General features: G+C 40.1%; 1 protein-coding gene across 1 annotated transcript in view; it reads right to left on the reverse strand.

The window, feature by feature from the left end:
- The window catches only part of ITK (IL2 inducible T cell kinase), a 59,242-nt gene that overhangs the window by 20,771 nt on the left and 11,454 nt on the right, over positions 1–27,017 (reverse strand). The window contains exons 2-8 of the mRNA XM_023260178.2: positions 18,423–18,527; positions 16,397–16,478; positions 14,471–14,599; positions 11,149–11,189; positions 8,683–8,834; positions 4,343–4,408; positions 12–66 (exon numbers count right to left, since the gene is read on the reverse strand). Coding sequence (XP_023115946.1) covers positions 12–66; positions 4,343–4,408; positions 8,683–8,834; positions 11,149–11,189; positions 14,471–14,599; positions 16,397–16,478; positions 18,423–18,527 — 630 coding nt within the window. The remainder of the gene's footprint in view (positions 1–11; positions 67–4,342; positions 4,409–8,682; positions 8,835–11,148; positions 11,190–14,470; positions 14,600–16,396; positions 16,479–18,422; positions 18,528–27,017) is intronic.

The raw sequence follows: 27,017 nt of genomic DNA on the forward strand, positions 1-27,017 counted from the left end.
AGGAGACTTACTGTGTCCAAAAGAAGTTTTTCAGCTTTGTCTCGGCTGATGCTCTTATTGTACCACCTGAAAGCAGGAAAAAGTCATATGTCAATGACAATTAACTTTTTAAAAATTATTTACTTGTAAGACATAATTAATTCTAGAAAATGATTTGGTCATTTTCTATTTGTACCACTGCATTCAAACTTAAAAACAAAGGTATGCACCATATCCGGGTAATAAAATGTTTAACTGAAAGGGAACAAATGAATTAGAATTGGTAAAATAGAGATAATTTTTGAAGCTGGGTTTTGGGTATAATGGAGGTCCATTATATTATTCTATTTTTATGCATGTTGGAAATTTTCCATAAGAAAGTTTTATAAAAACTTTATCTTCTCTATTTCATAAGTTAGTGGATGGTTATAAGTAGGATGATGCTAGGACAACTATAACAATTGAGTACAAATTTGAAAGTTTAGCCTTGTAAAATAATTGTAATATTTTCCTCTTTTAGACCTATTTTCAAAATCTTCTGCAAAGTAATTACTTTTATAATTTTGGAGTCTGGTGAAAAAAACTTAAAAGTGGTAAAAAGAATATGAACGATTTTTAGGGATGAAATTTTTGAATTTTGCTGTTAATACTTGAGGCACATCCTGGCCTCTCTGACCATTTATGAGATAGGAGGAAATAGAATGGTCATCAGTTAACAATCAATTTTGAATAGTATAAATTTCAGAGGGGAGAACTTTTAGATGGGAAAGAACACCACTCACCAAACTTGTTGTCTACTAGAAAGTAGCCACAGGGGCACCTGAGTGGCTCAGTTGGTGATTTCAGCTCAGGTCATGATCTCACCATTTGTGAGATCTAACCCTACATTGGACTCTGCGCTGATAGCATGGAGACTGCTTGGGATTTTCTCTCTCCCTCTCTCTCCCCTCCTCCTCTGCTCGCTCTCTCTCTCAAAATAAATAAATAAACATTTAAAAAATTTAAAACATAAAAAGTAGTCAGAATATGGGAATTAGTGGACCCATCTGAGCCTTTTTTTTTAAATACAGTAAGTGAGAGAGAGCACATGTGTGCACATGTGCATGTGAGCAAACAGGGGAGGGGCAGAGGAAAAGGGAGAGAGAGAATCTCGAGCAGGGTCCATGCCCAGCATGGATGTGGGGCTTGATGTGGGGCTTGACACAAGGTTCCATCTCATGACTGTGAGATCATGACCTGAGCTGAAATGAAGAGTGGGATGCTTAACTCACTGAGATACCCAGGCTCCCCTACCTGAGCTTTTGAGTATCATACAACAGAATGGTATTTTATACATCAGCTGATTTTATACATCAGCTCTTGTAACTTAACTAGTGGAGGGATGGCAAATAGGCTTCATCTCTTGTGCAAGCTCTGATCAGTTCATCACAGCTGCCTAAAGATGTGCACCTGAGCTCAGTAGGTAAGTGTGTCACTATCTAAAAGGGATGTCAACCCTGAGTTCAGGCACCGGGAGGGAAGGGCAGCAAGAGTGCCTCCTTCATCTGTCTGACCCTTCATTTTAAGGAAAAGGGATCTGAGATCCAGCCTGGTGAGGAAACTTGCCCAAGGTCATGCCCTCAAGTCAGGGCAGGAAACCTGAAGCCAATCAATGGATTTCACAGCCCATGATTATGTTCCCAGATGGTACATTTTTGAGTTCTTACACAGATATCCCCTGAAAGTAGACAATATTAAGTGCAAGGATAAAACATTATCATACTGGGTATTTTATTTTTATTTATTTTTATTTTTTTTGAGATCATTTGAACTTTTTTGTTCAGGAAGACAGAATATTTATTTATTTATTTATTTATTTATTTATTTATTTATTTTCTAATATGAAATTTATTGTCAAATTGGTTTCCATACAACACCCTCATACTGGGTATTTTAAATATACACAGATATATACTTCTAAATGACTGGATGTTTGGGAGTCATTTTATTCCCTAGCTGCAATTCCATAATCTGAAAATGAAACTGATAGTATATAAATAGGGCTCACAGACTGTTTTGTTTGTATAGTATAGGTTTTTTTTTTTTTTTAATGACTTAAAATACCTTCAGGAGGAGGAATACACCTTTTTATTTCCCCTGGGTTCCACCATTCCCTATTGCTTTATACTCTGTTGGAATTTTGAGTTTGCCCCCTCTATCATAAAGGATGAGATTCTGATTAAAAGCAAAAAACAAACAAAACTTTCCAGCCCAGTGATCATTTGAAATGAATACCTATTTTGTCCTAAAGGCATTGACTATAAAAAAATTGAAAGAATTTTATTTAGGCATATTTCATATATGCTTCATTGCAGCTCAAGTGTTCTTGGAACTGATGACCCTTCTGTTGGCTGAGAGAGGGGCTACTAACACATACTTGATCAAAACCAGTCTCAGGTTGAGAGACTCTTCATAAAATGACCACTCTTCATTGCAGAGTCTATTAGAATTTCAGCAACACATAACTTGACCACATATGAACTAATAAGAGCCCAAATGTGTTAATAGAAGTCTTCATTAGCTAATGTTCTTCAACCCTGGTATCATACATTTAGTGAGGACTTCAACATTTTTTTTTATTTTTACATGATTTCAAATGTATAGAAAAGCTATAAAAATACTATAAAAGAACTCCCTATACACTTGACCCAGATGAACTAATATTGACATTTTCCATATTTGCTTTACCATTCCCTCTGAATAGATATATATTTTTTCTGAGCCACTTGAGAATAAACTTTACAAAGACTTCAGTATGTATTTATTTCTAAGATGTGGAATATATGCATATATGAACATAGTACAATTGCCTAAATCAGGAAATTTAACATTGGCACACTACTGTTACCTCATTTCAGACTCTATTCAAATCTCAATGGATGTTCCAATGATATATTTTGTCTCTTTAATTTTTTTTTTTTAATTACTCAAGATCCAATCCAGGATTACTAGTGCATTAGTCAGCACTCATCTCCTTAGGCTCCTTCAATATGAACCAATTTCTCAGCCTTTTGTGTCTTTTATGATATTAACATTTTTTAAGAGCACAGGGCAGTTATTTTGTAGAATATCTTGCAATTTGGAGTTGCCTCTTATTTCTTCGTGATGAAATTCAAATTAGGCATGTTTGGGTGGGAATATCACAGAAGTGATGTTGTGTCCTTCTCAGTGCAACACATCAGGAGACCCGGGATGTCTGTTTGCCCTGTTGTTGATGTGAACTTTGATCACTTGGTTAAAATGAGGGCCTACCAGCTATTCCCACTTTATTGCTGATGAGTGATTTGTGAGAACATACTTTGAGACTATGTAAATATCAAACTTTCGCCTCACTAGTTGTGATATTCATTGATGATTCTTGCCTGAATTAGTTGATACTTTGAGTTACAAATGGTGATTTTTAAACGTGATCTTACCTTGAACATTCATTAGCTGGCATTCTATTTATTTATTTGTTTGTTTATTTACCTATCAAGCTATCTGTTACTGATTCTTATTTTATCGATGGATTATAATCTATTACTGTCATTATTTATTTTGATACTCAAATTGTCTCAGATTTGTGCAGAAGGAACAATTTTAAGCTGACTTCTGTGCCCACTTGACACATCTACATGATTAAAATATTTGGGGGGGGCAATAATTCTTTACGTTTGGGTGCAAGGTGTTCCAAGTTCATCCTGTTTTTTCCCTGCATCAACTCTGAATCCCCAGCCATTTTTCCAAGAACTCCATTTTAGTGGGCAGTGTTATTTAGAAAGGAAGATCTGTGAACACAATGTTGCTGTGGTGCTGTTGCTTCTGGGCCTTTCAGCAGCTGAGCAAGGGAATATACATACGTGGTATCCACTACAATTGGGTTTTATTAAATGTCAAGTAGTTCTGTTAAAATTATATCCATGTGAACCCTTCTATAAACAATGGCTTGAAATAAACAATACAAGCTAAGCAGATATTTAATACCCATTTGTCTGTTATTTTGGTATTGGAAGTATTGTCTTAGAGCATGTTTTAAGTAAGTTTGTATTTGATCCAGTCTTCATAGTATTTTTTTTCTCCTTAAGTAAGACCAAGATTCCTGGAAGAATCTTTTCCTTTCACCACAATCTTCATAGGTATCTTAGAATCATCTCTTTGATAAAAGGGGAGGTGAGTGCATATATCTTCCCCTTCTCCTATTTAGAGTGTTCCTCTACTGTGTATTTAGGGATCAAAGTACAAGAAGGAAAAAAATCCTGGTACTTTTACAATCAACTAGTAATTTACTCCTAATCTAAGGAGGACTTTAGTACCATGTTTTTAGAAAACAAATAAAATATCTTACTCATAGGTTTCCAGGCTATTTGGAGACTTTTCCACCAGATAACTGCTTGGTACATATCCTTCATGCCTGTTAAGAGGGAAATTAGTGTTTAGACCATTATAGGACTAATTTTCACTTCTCCATTTTATAGGTTATTCAATCCACTAAAAGTCTTTTAAGGTAGGGGATTCTTGCATTATTTGGCATTCATAAGACAATTTAAAGTTTTAGAATAAAAGAATGGCTAAAAAACCCAACAATTTGCTATCTGTCAAAGGCAATAAATTTCACCATTAATATATGAATCATAATAAATAAAAATTTTTTATGTTTATTTTTGAAGGAGAGAGAGAGAGCATGAGCAGGAGAGAGGCAGAGAGAGAGAGGGAGACACAGAATACGAAGCAAGCTCCAGGCTCTGAGCTGCCAGCACAGAGACTGATGCGGGACTCGAACTCACAAACCTCAAAATCATGACCTAAGCCAAAGGCAGATGCTTCATGGACTGAGCCACACAGGCTCCCCTGAACAATAGTAAATAAAAAGTGGCTATTTTACTTAAAAAGATGTTTGTTGCTCTCCTCATTGTGAAATTTCCTCTGATGGAAAAAGGTCTCTATTTTCTCTAAGGAAACATTTTTTTTTTGGGGGGGGGGGTGTGATAGTATTTTTTCCACTTTAGTGCTTCAATTTTATATAGTCAGGAAACCAAAATAATTAAAATATAAAAAATCATTTTCCAACCACAGGTCCCAAAAGATACTGCCACTCAGCATCATAAGCTTTTAATTCAAGGACTCCCTAATGTTTTTTTGTTAATTCAACTCCTTCAGACTCAAATGGTAAAACACGAGAAAAAAGAATAAAGTCACGCTGGATTTGGAGGTGGGACTTTCTTTTGAGCAGGAATACATATTTGTGCATAAACAAAGACATGGTAGATAAAGAGACCAATCGGCACCTCAAAATACTTTACATTTGTGCATAACTTTGTATTTTTCAAAATAATTTCACATATATTATTGCATTTAATGCTACAAGGTGCAAACAATGTTTCTTCCACCTCTGGGCCTCGGGCTCCCTAAGTGTACAATGAGGGACCTGGATTGCACATAAAATTCCTCTAGAGTCTGACAGTCTATAAAAAGTTGCCTAAGAGTTTCTTGCTCTTTACTTCATAAAGTATTTTAATTTTTGTATAACAAAGGCATTTTTCAATTTAGTGATTATGTTTACTGCGGAATGTGTAATCTATTTCACAGAATCGTTTTGGGGAGTGAAGATATCAAGAACAGGGATGTCAAATATGGGATGATTATCTCATATCTTGTGCCCATGGCTGACACTGCTAGTCAATCGTGGCATGCTTCCTTTGGAGAATTGAACATCCAGCTTCAGAATCATCCTTAATGTGGTGCTCAAGGCAGTCTGGGGCAATTGATGGGGGTCAAGTCATTCTAAAATTTGCTATTTCTCTTCTATCTATCTTTTCAAATCCCTCTTAATTATGTCTGGTTTTGCCACACCATATGTTTACAATTATATGAGTAGGTCAAATACCACTTTTGCTTTGAAATAGAATAACTGTGTTCTAATATGCCAGCCACATAATATTATGTGCTAATAGTATCCCAAATGGTAATTCTCTTCACTTGGATGTGGATGTAGAATTTGCAAAGCACCTTTCGCGTTTATCATCTCATTGATTTCCTCAACAATGTGAGATACGCAGAGCTGACATTATCGTCTGCATTTTACACAGAAGGAAATGGATCCACAGAGGTTAAGCGCCTTTTCCAAAGACATACAGCAAGACCAGCTGATGCTGAAGTCCAAGTCTTCTGTCTCCAGATCTTGTGTACTTTCCACTATACTGCACTATTACAAAGTATACTGGGGAAATTCCCAAAACACCAGTTAGACTCTAGGGTGTCCTCTTTGATGGTCTTTGAAGTGCAGAGCTGAGCATTTCCAAAGGCCACTGAGCAAAGGGTAAGCTGTCATTTGGGGAAATGCAACCTAGGAGAAGAAATTTCCTGGCACATCAGGTGTGCTAAATAAATGCCAGTTGATTGAGGGAGTGAATTTCTGAGTAAATTCCTCTAGTGTCTGTAGAAACAGACTGTCTTAAACCTGTTTCTGATATGAGCCTCCTTATAATAGGCAAAGAGAAGGTGTTGTGGCCGGGCCTCACTTGCCTACACAAGTCGGCTAGAGAGGGAGGTTCCACATGAAGTGCTTTGGGGTCTCTTCCCAGCTAGCAAGCAACACTGTCTCCCAGGGCACATCACAGTTTTTGAGCTAACTATATTTGACACCCCTTCCTCACTCCCCCTGCAGTGGCATCAAAAAGGATACTTAAAGAGAAGGCGCTTTGACAAAGAAAGTTTTGGTGCATGTAAACAGTAAAGCCTTAACCCTAAAGATATTTGTGTGCCTCTTTTTGAACTCATCAGATTAGCTTTTTTTTCTTTTTTAAGGTTAGCGATACCCAGTGTTGACACTCCCACACCCTATTGGTGGGTAGTGGCAATGTAAGTGTGGCAACCTTTCTGAGGGAATTATCTATCAAAATTGAGACCTACTCTGACTCAACAGTTCCATAATTAGAAATATGAAATACATATTTTTTCAAAAGAAAAATATATTTTCAAAAAATACATATATTTGCAATTTTTTTTTTCAAAATATTGCCCAGAAACATGAGTATGAGCAATATGAGTTCTTCACTGAGGACTTGTTTAAGATAACAAACAAAGATGGGCACCTGGGTGGCTCAGTCGGTTGAGCATCCAACTCTTGGTTTTGGCTCAGGTCAAGATCTCACAGTGGTGGGATCGAGTCCCACGTCAGGCTCCGCGCTGTCAGCATGGAGCCTGCTTCTGATTCTCTCTCTCTCTCTCTCTCTCTCTCTCTCTCTCTCTCTCTCTCTCTCTCCCTCTCCCTCTCTCTTTCTTTGTTTCTCTCTCTCTCTCTCAAAAATAAATAAACTTAAAAAAATATAACAAAGAAAACAAATACCCGGAAACTAGATGTCCCACCATTTCAGATTATTCAACTACTTACCATATAAACATACCTTCCAAAACCATGCGATTATTTTAAAAATAAGGTAGATTTCTATGTGCTGAAATGAAACGATCTCCAAGATATATTACTGAAGGTTAAAAGCAAGGCGAAGAGCAAAATCAATCACCTTAGTGCAAATGAAAAAAGGATGCATCTGTGTATGTATAACTTTTTTGTCTGGGATATACAAGAAACTGTTGATAGTGTTACTTTTGGAATTGACATGAGGACAAATGGAGGGGTGGCTTAGTTTTCATCTATATTTCTCTCTACTTTTATTAAAAAAAAATAAAACAGCAATCTAGGCCATCTAAATGTTGCAGTGATGGAGTGTTTTCTTTTTATTTTTCTATATTTTTTGTCAGTAATAACCTCATACTTTAAAAATATATAAACCCCTGATATTAATATGCAAGGATGTTCATTGCAGGGTAGTTAATATTTGCAAAATATTGGAAACAATCTGAGTGCCTAACAAGGGAATTTGCTAAATTATGGTACACTTTTGTATTGGATTTGTGCAATCATTGAAATCATATTCTGGAGAATATTCCAGGGCTTGGGTAAATAACCTCTGACATATTAAAAGGAAAACCTAAAGCCTTCATAAAGCAGCATGGATCTGATGCCTTAAAACTAAGCACTAGTATCTAAGTCATGTACATCTCAGAGCATTCTGAAGGTTAAAACAGCAATTTTGTTGTATTTCTGATCAGAGAAGGGCTCATAAGGTTTTTTTTTTTCCCTTCAAAAGTCTCATAGTGGGCATTTGGTCTTTGCACAACTTAACTTTCTCCGTGGATCATTTAGATGGCTAGTTGAGACAGTTAGTGTAGCTAACTCTTTAGTATCTTCTTCCTGATGCCTCTTAATATAACCACCAATCTGTACCATCTCTACACGCCTTTTCTTTTCACTGAAAATAGACACTTCACAATGGAATGTACCTTCAGTCTCATCTGAACACTCAAGAACAATAGTGCTTCCATGTGGAACAAGCTGCCAATCTCCTACTCTGTGGATGTCAGTGAAAAAACTCAGGGAATTTTTAGATGGGCTTGGGGGCTGGGGGTGCTTAATAAGGGCGCATAGCAAATGACTGTCTCTGGCACTTCTGAGAAGTAGAAAAACATCTCTCAACCACTTCTTCCTTCCTCTTCCTTCTACCTCTGCTTTCCTCTCCTAACTCAGTGCAGTGGGCCTGCTGACAGAAGCAGGACAAATTGTCCCAGTGTTTTCTGTATCCCCACCTCACCCCAAGCACTGAGACAACCACCACAAAGATGCCTTACCCATTCCTGTCCTGCACTCTCCACCAGTGAATCTCAGAACTGTCCAGCAGGTAGTATTCCTCATTGCGTTGTAACGTAAGTTCCTGTGGGTCGTTCGTTTGGTAGTCATACAAGGCAATGACAAGGGTTTCTTCAGGTTCCTGGAGTGATCGCTGAAGGTAGGAGAAAACAAAATTGAGTGATGACATAGAAAGGAGGTCAATTGTGGAACCAGGTCAATAAGTCCTGAAATGGTAACTTGCTCCTGGATCTAGGCCAGGTCAACACATGAATTCCTATAATCCACTGGGTATTCGCTGAAACCATCTGCCTTCTCTAGTTGGCTTTCTTTTATGAGTTAGGGTTATGGTGCTGAATGTGACACAAAGACACTCAGTACCTGGAATTCATTGCCCTCTCATTCTGTGTGGTGAATTCTGACCACAGTGAATTCCAAGCAGTCACATGCTTTTCACACAAGTCTGCTGGTTGCACGTTGCAGACTCTTTGCCGGAAGCATCATATTCTTGGTGAAAGTGATGCAGTGAACACTAGGTTATTCAGTCCATGCCTTTCTGATTTGATTTGTGGGTTTGTCCAGATCCGGAGGATCATAGACTATCAGAGCTGGAATGCCTCTGAGAGATCACTCAATCCATTCTTTTGTTAAGAATGCAGAAACTGAAGCCCACATGAAGAAATGGATATGGCCAAGCTTACCACATGAATTAGTCTTAAGGCTCTCTCTACTATAGCACATGGGCTCCCTTCTTCCATTTAGGGGCTCTCTTGCCTAAGTCTCTACTTCTCAGTACCTTTTTAAAGCCGACATAGTGAAGATGTGAGGAAGAGACTATAAAGCAAACAGTTGTGAACGTTCAGGATGGGCACACTTGCTACAGGTTGGCAAGTCTTGGGAGACAGTAAATACGGAAGAGATTGAGGTTACTGGCTAGGATGAGATTTGGCATTGGGAAGCCAAAGTTTCTACTTTCACATTGAAGCCTTTGATGGTATAAAAATCCTGGAGATTTAGAAAGAAAAGCTTGTCATGGTGATGTGGTATGTCACCCCAGCTGAGCCTAGATTAGGATTTGAAGTCTCAATATCTGTGGAGCTCACGAGGTGGTGTATTGCAGTACTGAAGATAAGAATCATTGGGACTGAGGCTTTCACCTGAAGAGCTAATGGAGGAAGGAGTTAAATTGAAGGGCACCTGAAGATAAAGGAGGGATATGACATGGTATTCATCCCATTATAGGACCAACTGATTGATCAATCACTATGAAAAGAAAGGTCAGAGCAGGGTTCAAAAACCATGGTGGTACATTTCTATAGGAGGCATCTTGGACAGCTTTGGGGGCGATTTGAATGTCACAAAGGTTTAGGAGTGCTGCTAACATTTAGTGGCAGAGGGCCAAGAATGCAAAAATCTCTGCAGTATCCCATATACTGTAAAACTTCTAAATGTCCCGTTAGACATTCATGTGGTAAGAAACCTGCTTATAATAAGAATGGACAATAGTACTCTGAGCCTAGATCCTACCTCCACCCTATAGGTGGGACTATGGGCGAAACCATCTGCAAACCAGAGCTGGCTTCCCTAGAGTGGGCTTGGTATCACCTAAGTCTTGTAAATCAGTAGATTAGAGGAGTGTTTTTCCCACTTCAGTGTGCCATAGAATCACCTGGAGGTTTATTAAATTGCAGGTGGCTGGGCCCCTCTCCCAGAGTTATAAATATAGTAGGTGTGGGGAGAATCTACACCTACTGAGAATCTACAGTGTATTTCTAATAAGCTCCCAGGTGAGACTGATTCTGCTGGTCCAGGGACCACACTTTGAGAACCACCATGTGAGTTAAAGCCCACCATCTCAGAAGCTCTGCTGCCTAGTAACTTACCTACTAAGTTGCTGAATGGCCTTGGAAAAGCCTCAAAACCTCCCTTGGGACTTGACGTCCCAAGGTTTAAAATGAGAATGAAACTATAACCCTCTGAAGTGGCTAGAATGGAGAGTGAGGGAAGGAGGCCTTCTCTGTATGTATAAGTACACTCACACACACACATAAAGATATAGATATAGATATATATCTTTGAAATAGATAGTAAAAGTATGGAAGTACTTAGAAAAATATAAAGTATTATCAAAATTAAGGTATGGAGCAAACACATCATTTTTCATAGATAGCTGTTATTGTACCCTAAAGTGGTCAGGTGGGGGGATGCACAGTTTGGTACAATAAATTTTTGTTGAGTGAATAAAGTGAACTCAGGATTTAGTAACTGAGTGGTCCTTTTGCATAAACTGACCCATGAGACAGGTCCAAGAAACCCAGGGTGTTCATTTCGGCTGAATTACTACAACCTGCTGTATTTGCCCAGGATATGAGAAATCTGGGGGTGGGGGGAAATGCAAAGGGGACATGGCATTCAGGCAGTTGCAGCACTGGGCGCCCATCATGCCCAGAGCTTGAATCCTCACTCACCCTGTTGTCTTCAGGAGTAGGAGGAAGAGGCTTCTTTGAAGCTGAAATGAGAAAAACAGAAAAAGAAAATGAGTATGAAACTGAATGTGCCCAACCGGAGGTGAAAAGTCAGGGGGCTTTTCAGAGAAAAGCAGCCCTTAGGAGAACAACAGAAGAAAAGAGCCAAGAAAGAAGGAGATGATAAGACACAGAGAAATGAAAACCAGCCTTATAGAGCCAGTTTTTTTTTTTTTTAATCTCTTTTGGCCTCTCGGTTCCCCATTTCACTTTCTAGAAGATTCCAGAAACTTCTAGAAGTTCATATTTAGTATTCCCAGGAAAAGCCTAATCCAAAGGTTGCTACAGAGGCATTAGGCTTGTGTCCTTCTCTGTGGGCCAGGAGACCTCCACAAAGGCACCTACCACCTGCTCAACCCCGGAGTGGGAATTGGTGACTCAGGGTAACAGTGAGTCACTGGCTTCTTGAGGCAGCCGTGGGCTTGGGGAGAGGGTGGGTGAGGTGAGGGGTCATTGAGTTATTTTTTGGGAGGGCTGGAATCTACTTTTAGTTACATTAACACTTCTGAGCATGTGTTCTTGCTGCCTTCTCCAAACAACACACACTCAGCACCTCTCTCTCTCTCTCTCTCTCTCTCTCTCTCTCTCTCTCTCTGTTTGTGTCTCCATGTCTCTGTCGCTTTACCTCTCCTCTATGCCTTCTTTTCTCCTTTGTCCTATCTTCTTTAACTCTCTTTTCTTCTCGCCTTCCTTTCATCTCTTCCTCTCTGTCCTTCAGTATTTTTCCTTTGAGGCACTGAAAAGGTCAGGCCTAGAATCAATAGACCAAGGTCGAATATCTGGGAGTATGTGTGGCATGGGAGGCAGCACATAGGCTTGTGCTCAGTTCAAGGATTATTTAATAATTAGAGATAAGACAGGAATAGGCTCCATAAGTAGGTGGTGAGATCCTCATCTCTGCATGAGATTGACTCATTGCATGAAGTTGATCCCTGCCTGAGTTGGACAGTAACTGTCAGGATTGCGAGTAGAGGAGACCCACACAGTGACATGGGACCCCACCCCCTGTGCTAACACTTTAAGCACGGGCAGGGTGGGGTATTGGCTTGGCTTTGTGATTAACTGAGAAGAAGAAAACAAGCATAACGGGAAGCATGGTTCCTATTCAACACTCAACTCAGGGCACCAAGAGACTGATGTTCTAACCCTAGCTCCACTGGGAAGGAGCTGTGTGGCCTTGGTCTCCTTCCAGCCCTGAACATTCTGCAAGGGTATCTCTTCCTCCAGCCTTGCTCTCCCCTTCTTTCCTCTTCCTCTGTGTGAATTTGGTATGTAGTGACATCAGGGCCAGTTCTGGTTGCAGAAATGGATGGGGTATAGCAGGGTCCATTTTTTACCCAACCACCTCTGCTGTTTTCCAGACATACACATACATGCTGCTATATTTCAGCTTCATATTCTTCTGTCCAAAAATAAAAAAGACTAGTAGGTGCAATTGCCATTTATTGAGAGATAAGAAAGTGCCAGCAAATGTGCTAAGAGCTTTCCACGACCCCATTGTTGCAACACAAATGCAGGACCACTAGCAGAGTGACTGTATGGCAGTTAGGCCTGAGTGGGAGGAGTTCAGCATGACCAGCTCTCTCCAACTGTCATCTTGGTGCATCATTCAGATGTTCCTCACACCTCAATCATATGTCTACCACTCAGTGGAGGGGAGCGCTGTGTACCCTGAAGAGGGACAGCTGCAAAATGCACGGTGAAGATGGAAAAATGGAAACACAGATTCAAAGAATTTCAGAATTGACAAGGGACTTAGAGATTATTTCATCTTAGGACCCCTAAAGCTTCCCCTAACATTTGAGAGATGAGGACATTAGGGCCCTTGGGGGCCGAGTGACTGATCCAACAGCCCACAGCCAAGTGCTGGCAGGAATCTGGAGACCAGATCTCTGGCTCTGGAAATGGCTTTCACTCACTGGGGAAAGCCCATGCCATCTCGTTATTGTGATGGATTCCACCCATATAAACCCTTCTGTTTCTTTTTTATGAAATACTCTTTATGAGTACAGACCATAGGGTAATGCCGAAGATCACTGACTTCTAAAACTAGGTATATGTTGTTCCTTGGGGCCATGGGATTGGTAACTTTAAACTTTCTCTCCTAAGGTGGAGGGTGAGAAGTGGTGGTTTTTAAAGTGGTACTAAGAGGGGCTGTGACTCAGGAAGCCACGGAAAACCCAGCCATGGGTTACATTTAGCACATCCGCCTTGGGTTGTCAATCCGAGGTAGTAGGTTTTAGTGCAAAAAAGAAACTGACAGATGAGAAAAGGTGGCTAGGGTAAGAGAGGTTGAGAAGAGGGGAGAATGGAAGCAAAACAATTCACACAATCCATCATTCCTATTCAACAACGCCTTTACAGAGCACTTCTCCCTGTGTGACCTTGAGCATTCCAAACTGCTCAAGGCGTTCTGTTTCTGTGACCTCACACATCTACCCCAGATGACTGTGAGGAATGCGAGCACATCATGTGTAAAAGTGCATGCAAGTGAAGTTGCACTTCATTGAAAGGTCAGGTCCCAAAGCCATCACAGAAGAGAAAACCGAGTTACACACCGATCGTGAGTTCCAGAGCCTTGGACCTCCAAGGACCAGAAACAATGTCTTTTGTTTTCATTTTGTATTTAGGCCATGGCCTCCTTTTCTCTGAGGTTATGGAGATAAACGGCAAATTTGAAGGGGACGCAGTGAAAAGCCACAGAGTACAATAGACAGCTTTTGATTTTACTTTCTTCCCCTCCAAGTGTATAAAGTTGAGCTGGTATAATTAAACATGTCTGTGACGTGGTGCTACTGTAACAAATAGATAATATTCTATACGTTTGAGGCTTTCTCTACAACTTGAGATTTAAGTAGACCACGCCATTCACATTTTCTAACTTGCGGGTTATATAGTAGTGCTTCCCAAACTTACTTTGCACACAAATCTCCAGGGTATCTTGTTAAAACACAAATTTTGATCTGGCACCTGGGATGGGGCCAGAGAATTTACATTTCTAACTAGCTTCCAGATGATGTTGACACTACTGGTCCAAGGACCACACTTTTAGTAGCAAGGAGCTATGAAGACATAAGGTTTGAAGTGGAAACAGATCAACAGACTAGTGTTAGAGGCGGATGATTTCCCTCCAACAGTTCTGAAGATGCAGAATTTTGTATTCAATCCTCAACACCCGTAATGATGGGAAGCTGAGAGCTTTTACTTCCTCCTGCTAGAGAGGTCGGTCATTTTACAAGAAGAAAGGGAATTCCCAGTCTCTTACCATTCTTGGTTGGATCGTACTGGGCACAGCCCACTGCGAGCTTCTCCAGCTGAGCACAGCACCTCCACCTCCCATCCATCCAGAAGTTAGGATGATACATGGGTACCAAACTGTTATTGTTCCTTGTTTCTGAAAGAGATTGGCACCAGCAGAAGAGTTATTTCAGGTTATTCTATCAAGGACAACCAACTTCTCAACTCCTTGAGATTGGACCCTGTTGTGTGAGCCTGAGTGAATAGTACCTAGAATAGTCAGAAAAATAGCCTTTTGCCCAAGCATGTACATTTATGGAAGAGTATGTGTTGGATGTGGTCATCATCAGGTCTGGGTTCTTGTCTGACCTTGGGTTAATTGTGTGTCCCTAGATTGGGCAACACCCTCATCTGAGCCTCATTTTCCCCACGGTACAGTGAGATTCTTAGACTGGATCAGTGGGCCCCACAGAAGTGCCCAAGGGGCAATGGGAAGACTGAGCGGGAGGGATTCCTGCCCCTTCATCTCTCCCCCCCTTCAACCACAGGAATTTTGCTTTTATCCCTTCTAGATTTGTGGCTTTAAAGTTAGATTTTGGCAAGATTAAAAAAAAAAAAGAAAGAGGTTCTCCTGCTGAAAGAAAAAAGAAATATAAAAAGTGGAGAACTCGATAGACCATCTCAAATGCTCCTTCCAGCTTTAATATCCTGTGAGTAAACCCCTACGCAGAGGGAGAATGGCCAATGAACATAGTTGGGGTCCTTTTGATAACTTTTTACTCAGTGTTTATTCTGAGCCTCATGACTTGAGAATATTCTCCAGCTTACCCAGCGCTTGTCTGTTCATATCCTATTTGAGACAACAACCTTGGAAGAAGATTAAGAATTGTATTTTTATTCTCATTTTCAGATAGAGGCATCACGGCTCTCAAGATTCCAAATGGCTTGCTTATTCTTAGTCCTAATAGCTACTTAGAGACAGATTAATATCTGAACCCACTTCTCCTGCAAACCCAGGGCTTCAGGCTAAGTAACAGGACTACTAATTGAGTTCTTTCTTTGCGTTTCATTCTAAGTGTCTGCCGTGTCTTAACTCATTTATTTCTCACAATAACCCTGTGTCTGATTATTACAAGTCAGAATTTGTAGATGCAGAAATGAAGACACTGGAAGGTCAGGGAACTTGCCCAAGGTCACATACTAATAATTGGCAGAGCTGGGATTTTCACCTTAGCAGACTGGCTGCACATGTCACGTATACCCAAACGCTGTGCTGGTTCTAATTATGCTGTCAACAAGGTGAGCCTTAAGAAATACCGTTCCTGATGATCTGAAAGCTTTTAAAGTTAGCTAACATTTATGGGGTGCCAACGATGGGCCAGGCTAGTTCCGAGGGCTTTACTCACAGCAGTTCTGGAGGCAGGTACTATTATTATCATTCCCTCCTCCTTTCCTTTTTTATAGATGGGGAAACTGAAGCACAGAGCAGCTGAGGCAGTTGCCTACGCACACATGGCTAGTAAGTGGCAGAGCCAGGATTCAAACTCAGGTCATCTAACTCAAGGGCCCATCCTCTTATTATTCCCACTAGACCAGGAATTGGCAAACTTTTTCTTAAAGGGCCAGATGGTCAATATTTTAGGTTTTGTTCAGCAGCAGGCAAAATCGATATATTATGGAGGTACTTCTATAATCCTTTAAAATATGACCATTTAAAAATACAAAAACCATCCTTAGCTTGGAGCTTTATAAAAACAGGTGGTAGACTGGATTTGTTCGACCCTACATGGTACTGATTGTTGCCTCTTGGGCCCAGGGTGAAAAGTTGGGATCCAACACCAACACCAAAAGTGAGAAATATTTGACTGTCAGCTGTCCTTGATCTTATACGGAGTCCAAGCCTGCTAGAGGATCAAGGGATCTCAGGGACCGATTCACATAGGGGAGTTATTACCTTCTTTAAGGGCCAGAACCCAGCGCTGCCGGCTCTCACGGTCTGGAGCAAACACATACAGGAGGTAATTGTCATGCACAACCTGGAGGTACACAAAGTCCAAGATGAGCAGTGTGCCCAGAGAGCAGGATGGTTGATAGCAGGCCCATCTAGCTTACTGGGTCAAGAGTGGGCCCTCAGGTGTTTGTCATCATAAAGGCAAACATCTGGGCAATTAGGGGACTGGTGTCCTTTTTATCCAAATATTTGAATTCATATAGGGTGAAACTCCACAGTTCAGACTACTTGTCTGAGATTCCATGTTGCCAGTAAGCAATTGCTAAATTAAAATAGCTAGAGGGGCGCCTGGGTGGCGCAGTCGGTTAAGCGTCTGACTTCAGCCAGGTCATGATCTCGCGGTCCGGGAGTTCGAGCCCCGCATCAGGCTCTGGGCTGATGGCTCAGAGCCTGGAGCCTGTTTCCGATTCTGTGTCTCTCCCTCTCTCTGCCCCTCCCCCATTCATGCTCTGTCTCTCTCTGTCCCAAAAATAAATAAACGTTGAAAAAAAATTAAAAAAAAAATAAAATAGCTGGAGAAAAAGCTCTCCATGTGACAGCATCTTTATTTCTCATACTAATTTTTTAAAAAAATGTTTATTTATTTATTTTTGAGAAAGAGAGAGAACACAAGAAGGGGACAGGCAGAGACAGAGAACGAGAAGGAGACACAGAGTCTGAAGCAGGCCCCAGGCTCCAAGCTGTCAGCTCAGAGCCCAACACAGGACTGGAAACCACAAACTGTGAGATCATGATCTGAGCCGATGTCAGAGGCTTAACCGACTCAGCCACCCGGGAGCCCCTCTCATATTAATTTTTAAGTGATTAACAAAATCTTTCTGTCATATGAAAGAGTAAGATACTAGACGAAAAAAATTACAACTGAGACTTTAAAAGCTTCTTATTTTGAAATAATATAAGGCACCCAAGAAGTTCCAAAAATAGTACAGGATCCCTGTGTTCTTTTCACCCACCTCTCCCTAATGATTATAGAACCATAGCAGAGTTCCCAAACCAGGAAGTTGACATTGGTCCAAAATGATTAACTAAACTATAGATCTTCTTTGAAATTCACCAGCTTTTTCTCATGAACTCATTTTTAATTGGAATTTTAATGACGGGAAAATACATGTTATTCACTTCAATTACTAAATATTTCAATTCACAGAGGTCAACTTTCTAGTAGGAAAAGAATCCTTTTCTGTATCACATTAAAAATGCGATATTTACCCCTCAAATTGGCAAAGAGGAACCATACCCTAGAATGTACAAAGAGATATCCACTCCTTCAGAGTCACAGATGCCAAGAGTGATGCCAAAATTTGGACAATGTCATGACCTAAAGACCAGAGATAACCTTTACCAACTCTGTCCAGTAGAACTTCTTGCAATGATGAAAACATTCTATAATCTGTGCTATCCAGCACATAGCTATTGTACATGTGAAATGTTCATCCGTTCAGTGGGCTTAGTGTGACTCAGGAACTGAATTTTCAATATTGGTTAATTTAATTTACATCTAAATATTAAACATACACCTGTAGCTAGTGGCTACTGTATTGGACAATACAACTCCATACAGTTCTCAGATTGTAAAATCTGAGTCTTTTTGTCCCAGAACCTCCAAACAATTATACTCGAGTACTGCAATCTGTTGATCCAAATCATAAGTAAATGGCACTTAAGAGTATTAGGCTTGGGGCCTTTGACAGTTTTTTTCTTTGCTCTAGGGGCAGAGAATTGGGACTTCTGTTGAGGCAGGGAAGACATGAGAGAAAGAGAAATGAGGAATTACACCTTTTCAAAATTTTGTGATTTGAGGAATGAGTGAATCAATAATTGAAGGAACACAGTAGCTTTCTTCTGGCTTAGTCTAAGACCTAACTAGAGATCAGAGTCATCCCTGGTCTACCTTCTATTACAATGACTGAGACTTTCAACCATCATGCGAGGAATAGGAAACTAGCAATCTCAGGCATAGTGGACTTACCTGAAATGGATATTTATAGTGGCATGGGATACTAATGTCACTTTTCACAATCTCAACACATTTGATTCGGGAGAGTTCAATGGAGCCCTTCAATGTGCGCTTTTTCTGTCGGGAAAAAAAGCACATTCCATTTAAAGAAGAGAGAAGACCATATTTTTGTCCAGGTTGGTTGTAGAAATCCACTACTCTATAGATAAGATCCGTTAGCTTTGTAAACTAATCCCCCATGTATCCAGAAGTTACTTCTTGGCCCTTAGTGCCTAAGAGAGACACTCTGAGCCAACTCCTGGGAGAAACTGCCCTGTTAATTGTCTTTAATGGGGTCACTGATTTTAACTCATTGAGCAAAGGCACCTTATATCTCAGTGACCTTGTGACAAACAGCGGCATTTGTAGAACTTGTAGCTGGGGTGGGTAGTGCAGTATAGGAAACCAACTATACATGTGCCTGTTTTCTCTGTTTTGTGCCTTATTAGCACAGTAGTTGAATTCAGGCATGTCCTGCATGGTGATGTATACTTTCAGTGGCACCTTTCTTTTCTACGTATGGATTCTCCAGGTCCCTTTTATTTATTCACAATCCCACAATGACACTTCTGTAGGACATTTCTGACTCTGCTCTATAACTACCTCTTCTTCATAGCCCCATCATCTGGTCCCATGTCTCATTTCCTTGGAAGTTTGCTAGATTTCTTTCCTTGGTAATTAATTTACATTATGGTCATGCGACAGTCATGACTTATAATGATGCTATAAACATGTTACTCAATTCTCAGGGTCCTTGTACTTGGAAAGTGGATTCCAGGGGATGTTACCCAATGGGACAGATTCTATTGTGAACTATCAGGCTCCAATGAAGGCTAGTTAGGGAAAAGTTTTTGTGGAGCAGAAGCTTTTCTCAAGTGCCTGGAATTAGGCTTCCATTGAGAATAGAATTTAATTCAGATATGGAACTGTTGCAAAATACTTTGTTATACCTTATCTTTTAGAAAAAGGTAAAAAATGGTGGTGAATTGGGCAAAAGTTGGAAAGGGCTAGGTTCAAAGTTAAGTTCTGTTTTCTTCTTTATTTTCTGTCTGGATGATCTATCCATTGATGTAAAGTCGGATGCTAAGGTCCCCAACTATTATTGTATTACTGTCGATTTCTCTCTTTATGTCTGTTAACAACTGCTTTATGTATTTAGGTGCTCCAATGTTGAATACATAGATATTTACAATTGTTATATTCGCTCATTGTTGGTTCCTTTATCATTGTGTAATGTCCTGCTTTGTCTCTTGTTACCATTTTTGTTTTAAAGTCTTATTTTGACTAATGTAAGTATTGCTACCCCGGAATTTTGTGTATGTACACGTCCATTTGCATAGAATATCTTTTTTCATTCCTTCACCTTCAGTCTTTATGTGTCTTTGGTTTTGAAGTGAGTGTTGTAGGCAGCATACAGATGAGTTTTATTTTTTTATCCATTCTGTCCCCCTATGTCTTGATTGGAGCATTTAGACAACTTATATTTAAGTTATTATTGATAAGTATGTACTTATTGACATCTTGTTACTTGTTTTCTAGTTGTTTTTATAGTCCTTCTCTGCAAAGTTGGCTCAGCCTCTAACTAGCAATGTGACCTTGGACAACACATCTCACCTTCCTGTACTTCAATTTTTACATCCACTAAGTGAGGATAGTAATGCCTACCTTGTAAAGATTATTTGGGGAATAAAATGGGTGTATGTAAACAAATTGTTTGGCTTATAATAGATGCCCTCGATAAAGGGTACTCTCCCAACTAAAGAGGTTAAGGAAATCCTAACTATGGTAAGAGAGTCATGACATCGTAAAATTCTCCAGAAGAGAGCTCAGTCTGTACTTCCTAATTTTTGATACCCAGCCTGTTTGCTGGCCTTTGCTTTACCAGCTAAGGCACAGAAGTGAGATTAAAAAAAAAAGTCAAGAGGTGAAAAGTATCCTCTGTCAAATACAAGGAGGCTTTGTGGTGCTTCTTTTTAAATTTTCTTTCTAAAAAATACTTAATTCTTCAAGTATAAAACTTATCTGTGTAAAATAGTATGGAAGTATGTTAAGAAAGTATTTATAGTCTCATATTATTCCACTCTTCTCCACAACCTTGAGGTACCCAAGTTTAACCATTTGGAATGCATTTGTCTTTCCCACACACATTTATAGGATATATACAAACAAAACCAAGCATCTGATTCACATAGTGGTCTACAGCTTGCTTTTGTAACCTAAGGATGTATTAAAAGGTCAGTTTTCCCTTAAAAACCTCTGAAAACATGTGTCCTTTGGGCTCAAAATATCTTCTCATTTAGAGTCTTCCACAGCTACAAATACATGCCTTGGTCCTGCCCATAATCATAGTTGTTGGCGATGGTTAATCTGTTTTTCAAAAACAGAAGAGCACAAGGGAGTTACCTTTTCAACAACCTTCTGTTGCTATGGGTAAACAGGGAGGCTGAGTTTTGAGGTTATCTTGTTTTTTGACCTTTATTGCATTGTTTCCTTAGTAGTATATATAATGAAATGCAACAAAAAGCTCATGGCAGTAATATGACAACTCTGTTTGCAGGCATGTTTGTCCTTGGAACCCACTAAATCCTGTGCTCCCTGAGAGAGAAACCAGGACATCTATCACCGAATCTTTAAGGCATGGCGGCAAGCCTACAACAGATGCTCAGTCAGAATGATATGAACAAAGGGCACCACTTTGAAACACAATTTAAACAATCTCAGTCAGGTATAAGGCTAATGCATTTATCTACTCAGGAAATATTTACTGGGGAGCCAGCTACAAACTAGGTGCTGTTCTGAGAGCAGGAAATAGATGAACTTGGTAGACTATGTAAAGGAGCTCCCAGTCTTGTTGAGAAGGCAGGCAATGAAACAAGTGCTATAAAGATAATGGAATAGGTTGAGGTGACAGGGAGGCCTGTCTGGAGAGAGGACATTTGAGAAAAGATCAAACAGTTGAAAAAGGATCCAGTCATGAAGTCTGGTGGGGAGGGTGGTGGTAAGTACCCTATGTAAAGTTCACAACAAGAGCAAAAGTCCCAGGGTAGCAAAGTTTTGGATATGTAATGGTTGTTACTAGCCTGGGATCATCATAACCAGGGTATAAAGTGGAGGTAAGTATTAACCAGAGTTGTGAGTAGGGATAAAAGTTCTGTGTGGGAGTTCTAAAGCAGTGTTGCCTAATAATAGCAGAATGTGAACCATACGTGTAACTTAAAGTTTTCTAGTAGCACATTAAAAGAAAGCAAAAAAAAAGAAACAATGAAATTAATTTTAAGAACATATTTTGTTTGCCTCATTATATCTAAAATATCCGTTCAATGTGTAATCAACATAAAAAAATTAATGAGCTACATTACGTTTTTGCTAAGTCCTTGAAATCGTGTATTATACAACACATCTCAATTTGGAGTCGCCACATTTCAAGTGCTCAGTGGCCACACATGGCTCTGGCCCCATTATCGGACAGTGCAGCTTCAAGATACCCAAGAAAGTGTTCTCCTCTAACCTTACATTATATCCATTGATCTCTTAATATTCATTGACTTTAAACAAGGATTTTAAGAGGCATTGTGTTTTTTTTTTGTTTGTTTTTTTCAACGTTTATTTATTTTTGGGACAGAGAGAGACAGAGCATGAACGGGGGAGGGGCAGGGAGAGAGGGAGGGAAACAGGCTCCAGGCTCTGAGCCATCAGCCCAGAGCCCGACGCGGGGCTCGAACTCCCGGACCGGGAGATCGTGACCTGGCTGAAGTCGGACGCTTAACCGACTGCGCCACCCAGGCGCCCCGAGAGGCATTGTATTTTAACAGCCTGTCAGGTAAGCTGACCATCAGGTTTGTTCTTCAGTAGGAATGGATTTCACATTTCACCATCAAAACTCACTCTTCATCCTAAACGGCTGCCCTGAGGTCAGTTGTCCTCAAATCTCTCAAGATCGGATATGTGAAAAACAAGAGACCGGCTGTGCATCCCCCCCAGCTGGGTCCTGGGGAGTAGCTGGTCCGTGAGCTAAACACAGTTTCATCTCTGAGAAATGGTGATTGCCTGTAATCATCCCAAACAACTGTGCTATTTCTGAAAAAATTCCAGGGTAACCCTTCCAAGGAAACCACATAAGAGCCGTCAGGGAAAGAAAGACACCAAGTAAAACCTGCCCTCATTCTTGTCATTCTATCTATATCACTTGGGGTGAAAGTCGCAGGACCTCACTTGGCTTGGTCTTTTTTCTCGGCCATATTCAAAGCTACAGTGTCCTCATATTCCAAAGCTTCTCCCTGGACACCTGACGTGTGTCAAACACAATCCAACAAGATGCTGGTGCCCACATATTTACACAAAGGCAAGCTTGTGCCAGCAGCTTTTATATCCCCTTTCTTTTTATGTTAATATATTGTATAAAATAGAATTTTAGATTGTGAGTTTCAAAGAGAGAGGCAGGGAACAAAACCAAAAGAAAGGACAATTAACATTTTTGAGCACTTCTTATACCTCGGGCACTCAACGGGCCAGAGCCAATTTAATCCCACGATCCTGCAAAGTATCATTGCCCCACCTTGCATGTGAGGAAATTGAGGTTCTGAGAGGCCAAGTCTCTTACTAAGCAGGAGGGCAGGATACAAGCCCAAGCCTAGGACCCCAGAGCCTGAGTGCTTAACTAATGTGTTTCATGGCTCTTGCTCCTCCCCCAACTTCCCACAGGAGATTTTCATTCTCCGAACTCCCCACAGGGAACAATCAATTGCACGATCGATGCGCCAAGCTGTGACCCAGCAGACATTTGTCTGTGCCCTGTTTGGTTATGCAATGCTTATGCTGGATTTGAGAGGGAGAGAACATTCTCTGCTTCCTCAGAATAATTCCCTCCACTTCACTCCTATGACAGTGGCTCCTTGGCTGTTTCGCTAGTCCAGCAGGTACGACAGTGAGACTCGATGTGTCTGATACCTAAGAAAGGTATCTGAAAAACAGCAGAACTTCAGCTTTCTGCTTTGGAGAGGCTGAATGGGTGACGACTGGAACTTTCAGGTCCGGTAGACCTGCATCTGCCTGACCAGCTGTGCAATCTGAGGCAAGTATCTCAACTTCTCAATTGCCTTGTTGTTTTTAAAGTGAGAATAATAATCGTCCCTGAATCATTGGGCTAACTTAGAGGACTTATAAAAAAGCCACATAAACCTACTAGCAAAATAAACTTCATTCACATAACAAACCAATCACTCAAGTTAAGTTACCCGCTTTCCTTTCCTTGGCTTCCCCCCAAAATAAGACCTTGTTCTCTTGTGTCCACATTTTGGGAGTGATTTTCTTTTGGGCAAATATGTAACAAGGAGCCACCATTTGGGAAGGGCAACATTAATTTTTAACTGGCGATACTGGTGATTTTGACATTTTGGAGTCATTTAATTTGCAAATTATCTGTAAAATCAAATTATTTGCAAAATGAAAAGGGGCCTGTTTCCTGGTCTCCCGACCGTGTTGCATTTCCTCTTCCAGGGCTTTTGCTTTCTGCTTTTCTTCAAACTCGCCTGTCAAAACCTTCCTCAAATGGTCATTCTCCAAAGATTTAAGTCACTGATAGATTAAAGGTTGGCTTATTTCAGAGGAGTTTGGATTAGGACAGATATTAGAAACTGACGCCAGGAAGGAGCTTTGATAATTGAATTTTGGGCATTAGGGGAGAGAATATTTTTCAAAGGGGGGAGTGAGACATCTAAGACTTTCCCGGATCACACTGTAAAAGTAGCCACATACTGCCTTTATCAGAGTTTCTTTATGATTAGAAAGTCTTACTGGTGATGATTTGAACAAGGCATTTCAAATATTTTGCTCAATGCCTCTTCCAGAGTGTAGTATATTGTACAAATGTGAAATGGCGCAATGACACCATTGAAATTAAAATTGATGTCATGTGAGATGAAACTTAAGTCACTGATTTGAGGGTTATTCCCCTGTGCCCCCCCCCCCCCCCAGCAGAATACCAGTTCTAAACTTGACTTGAGCGGTCTTCCTGAGTTTTAGTTTCATCCTCTCTGCAACACATGCTCAAGGTAGCCCCTGAATTTGCTCCCAGTTTCCCAGCTCAGCTTTCTGTCTTTTATGACAAATGGTACCTTTGTCTCTGCAGGGGAGAAGAGCAGAGATTCAGAACTCACAAACGCCACGGTTTGAAATCTCTGCGGTGACAAGTAACATAGGGCAAACTTGGCTTAGTTCTTTGGGCTTAGTTCTTTTAGTTCTTAAGGTGTAATGAGATTGTTGACAGCTGCCTCTCAGGGTTACTGTAACCTGAGCTGTGGAAAGGCACCCAGCACGTTGCCTAATACCCAATAACGATGTGATCATTAGTATCTCAATGGAAAACACCAGTTTCTTCTAAAACACCAGTGCAATTTGTGATTCGCTGTTGCTGGCTCCTCTCCCCTCCCCACCCCCATCCCAACCTGTCTTCGTCTGGACCTACCTCCATGAATCTTTGCAATTCTGGGAGAATCTGAAATTAAGGGAGCATATTTTGAGGCTCCTGGGCTGACTTAAAGTTAGGAAACTCTGATCCATCCCACAGCAGCCTTCTTTCCTTTCCTCTTTTCTGTAACACCTTTTAGTCATAGCTAAACTAGAGTCAACTGGCTTTCCTCACCTCAGCTTTTCACAGTGTGGTTTTTAATGAGGCTGGTTGTGCTGTGGGGAAATCTAGCTGCCCTTAAAGTCGTCCATCTTGTTCGTAGTATCACCCTGACTCTCCAAGAGAAAAAAAAAAAAAGTGAGGCTTTTACCCTAAAAGGGAAGAAAAAGCAAGAAGAGAGAAGAAAGAAAGAAAGAAAGAAAGAAAGAAAGAAAGAAAGAAAGAAAGAAAGAAAGAAAGAAAGAAAGAAAGAAAGAAAATGGACTATACTGTTGTACAGTTTCCAGAGGGAAATTTGGGATCTTTCTTAAAAGTATGAGTGGACTTTCTCACAAGAAACTGTTAAGAGCAAATACTTGTGGGAACAGTTCTGGTGTTTGGAAGTAGGAAGAGAGCTTTCTTTCAACCTCATATCTTTCTATACTCTTTCACTTTTGTACCACGAACTTGTATTTATTATATTTAAAAACAATTAAAATATAAACAAACGCACTTTCCTTATAGGATTTATCCTACAGGAACATTTGTTCAAAATATATCAAGATGTAAGGAGAAGGATTTCATAACGGCCTTATTTATTTCAATAAAAAAAACCTAGAGAACCTTAAATATTCATCCATAGACAAATGGTTAAATTAGTTATGGTTCATCCATCCTGTAGCCGTTAACAAAGAGGTCTACATGGAGGAACAAAAATGTATACATTAACTGAAAAAAGCAGGTGTAGAGCAAAAGATGGAGCCTCACCGCATTTTTGGAAAGAGAAATAATAAAATACATAATAGTAAATGCAAAACTCAAATAATACAAGGAGGAACCCTGCTGACACTGGCTCTCCCTCGTGGGTGGCACTATAGCCGACTTTGACAGGGTAAGTGTGATGTGTTGGTAATATTTGAAGTTGTTGCAGGGAGCATGTAAATTTACTAAGCAGAAAAGTGAAAATAATATTTTAAAGCAGTCAGAAATTTAAAAACACCACCCTGTACTACAACTTTGCAGATTTCTGTGGGAGAGGGCTGAAGGGTACACGTCGAATGCTGGGTGTGCAAAATGATGCAGCTTTTTGCCCTTGTAGCCTCCTGACCCCATCAGCAGTCAGTGGCAGCCAGGCAGCCCCTGTCACCTGCTCTTCTTTCTTCTTTATCCATGGAGGTTCAAGTTCACGACGGGTCCTCTCATCTTGGGTGATAACCATTTTCTTCATAGATTCCATAGGCTTTTATGTGGGTATATTTATTTTAGAAGTAAAGCAATACTTCAGGAATAATTTCTAGGCCTCGTTTATGTTAGATAAAGATATAGTGGTCCTAGCCTTTCAAAAGCATTTTTGTTTAAATTTGTTTTCAAAAGTGAGCAGAGAAAAGGACTTATATAGAAACCAAGAGCAAGAAGTGGGTGCTGAAGTAAATCCTCAAGGTTCCCTGCACATTTTGTCTCTGTTCTGTGAATGCTTTTTCAAAACCCCCCTTCTTTCCAGAATAGGCCATTTGAGATTTTTAATGAATTTGAAACTGTATATTTTTTTACATGCCTTTCAAACATTGGAGAGTCAGTAGCCAAAGCATATAAATTAGCAACCTCACTACATTTCAGAAAATAACCCTAGCACAGAGGTGATGATCAACGAATATTTGTTAATCGGTTGATTGAAGGAACAGCAGGTTAGACTAAGTGTGCAGCAGAAAGTGTTGTGTGTGAACCCTATGACAAAACTCTTGATAGGATTGATTTGAATAAGATTTCCAGAATGATTGGCAAGTGGATACAAATCTCTTGACAATGAAAAGATAGGTCAAAACCAGTCTGCACAAAGGGCTGAGCTAATAAAGAGCTCCTACAAATTATTAAGGAAAATATTAACAACATTATAAAGAAATGGGAAAAGGAATACAAATTGTTCTTAAATATAGGAAAAAAGGCTCAAACTTACTATGAAAACA

Source organism: Felis catus, chromosome A1 (assembly GCF_018350175.1).
Source record: "Felis catus isolate Fca126 chromosome A1, F.catus_Fca126_mat1.0, whole genome shotgun sequence".
In the NCBI taxonomy this organism is placed as follows: domain Eukaryota; kingdom Metazoa; phylum Chordata; class Mammalia; order Carnivora; family Felidae; genus Felis; species Felis catus.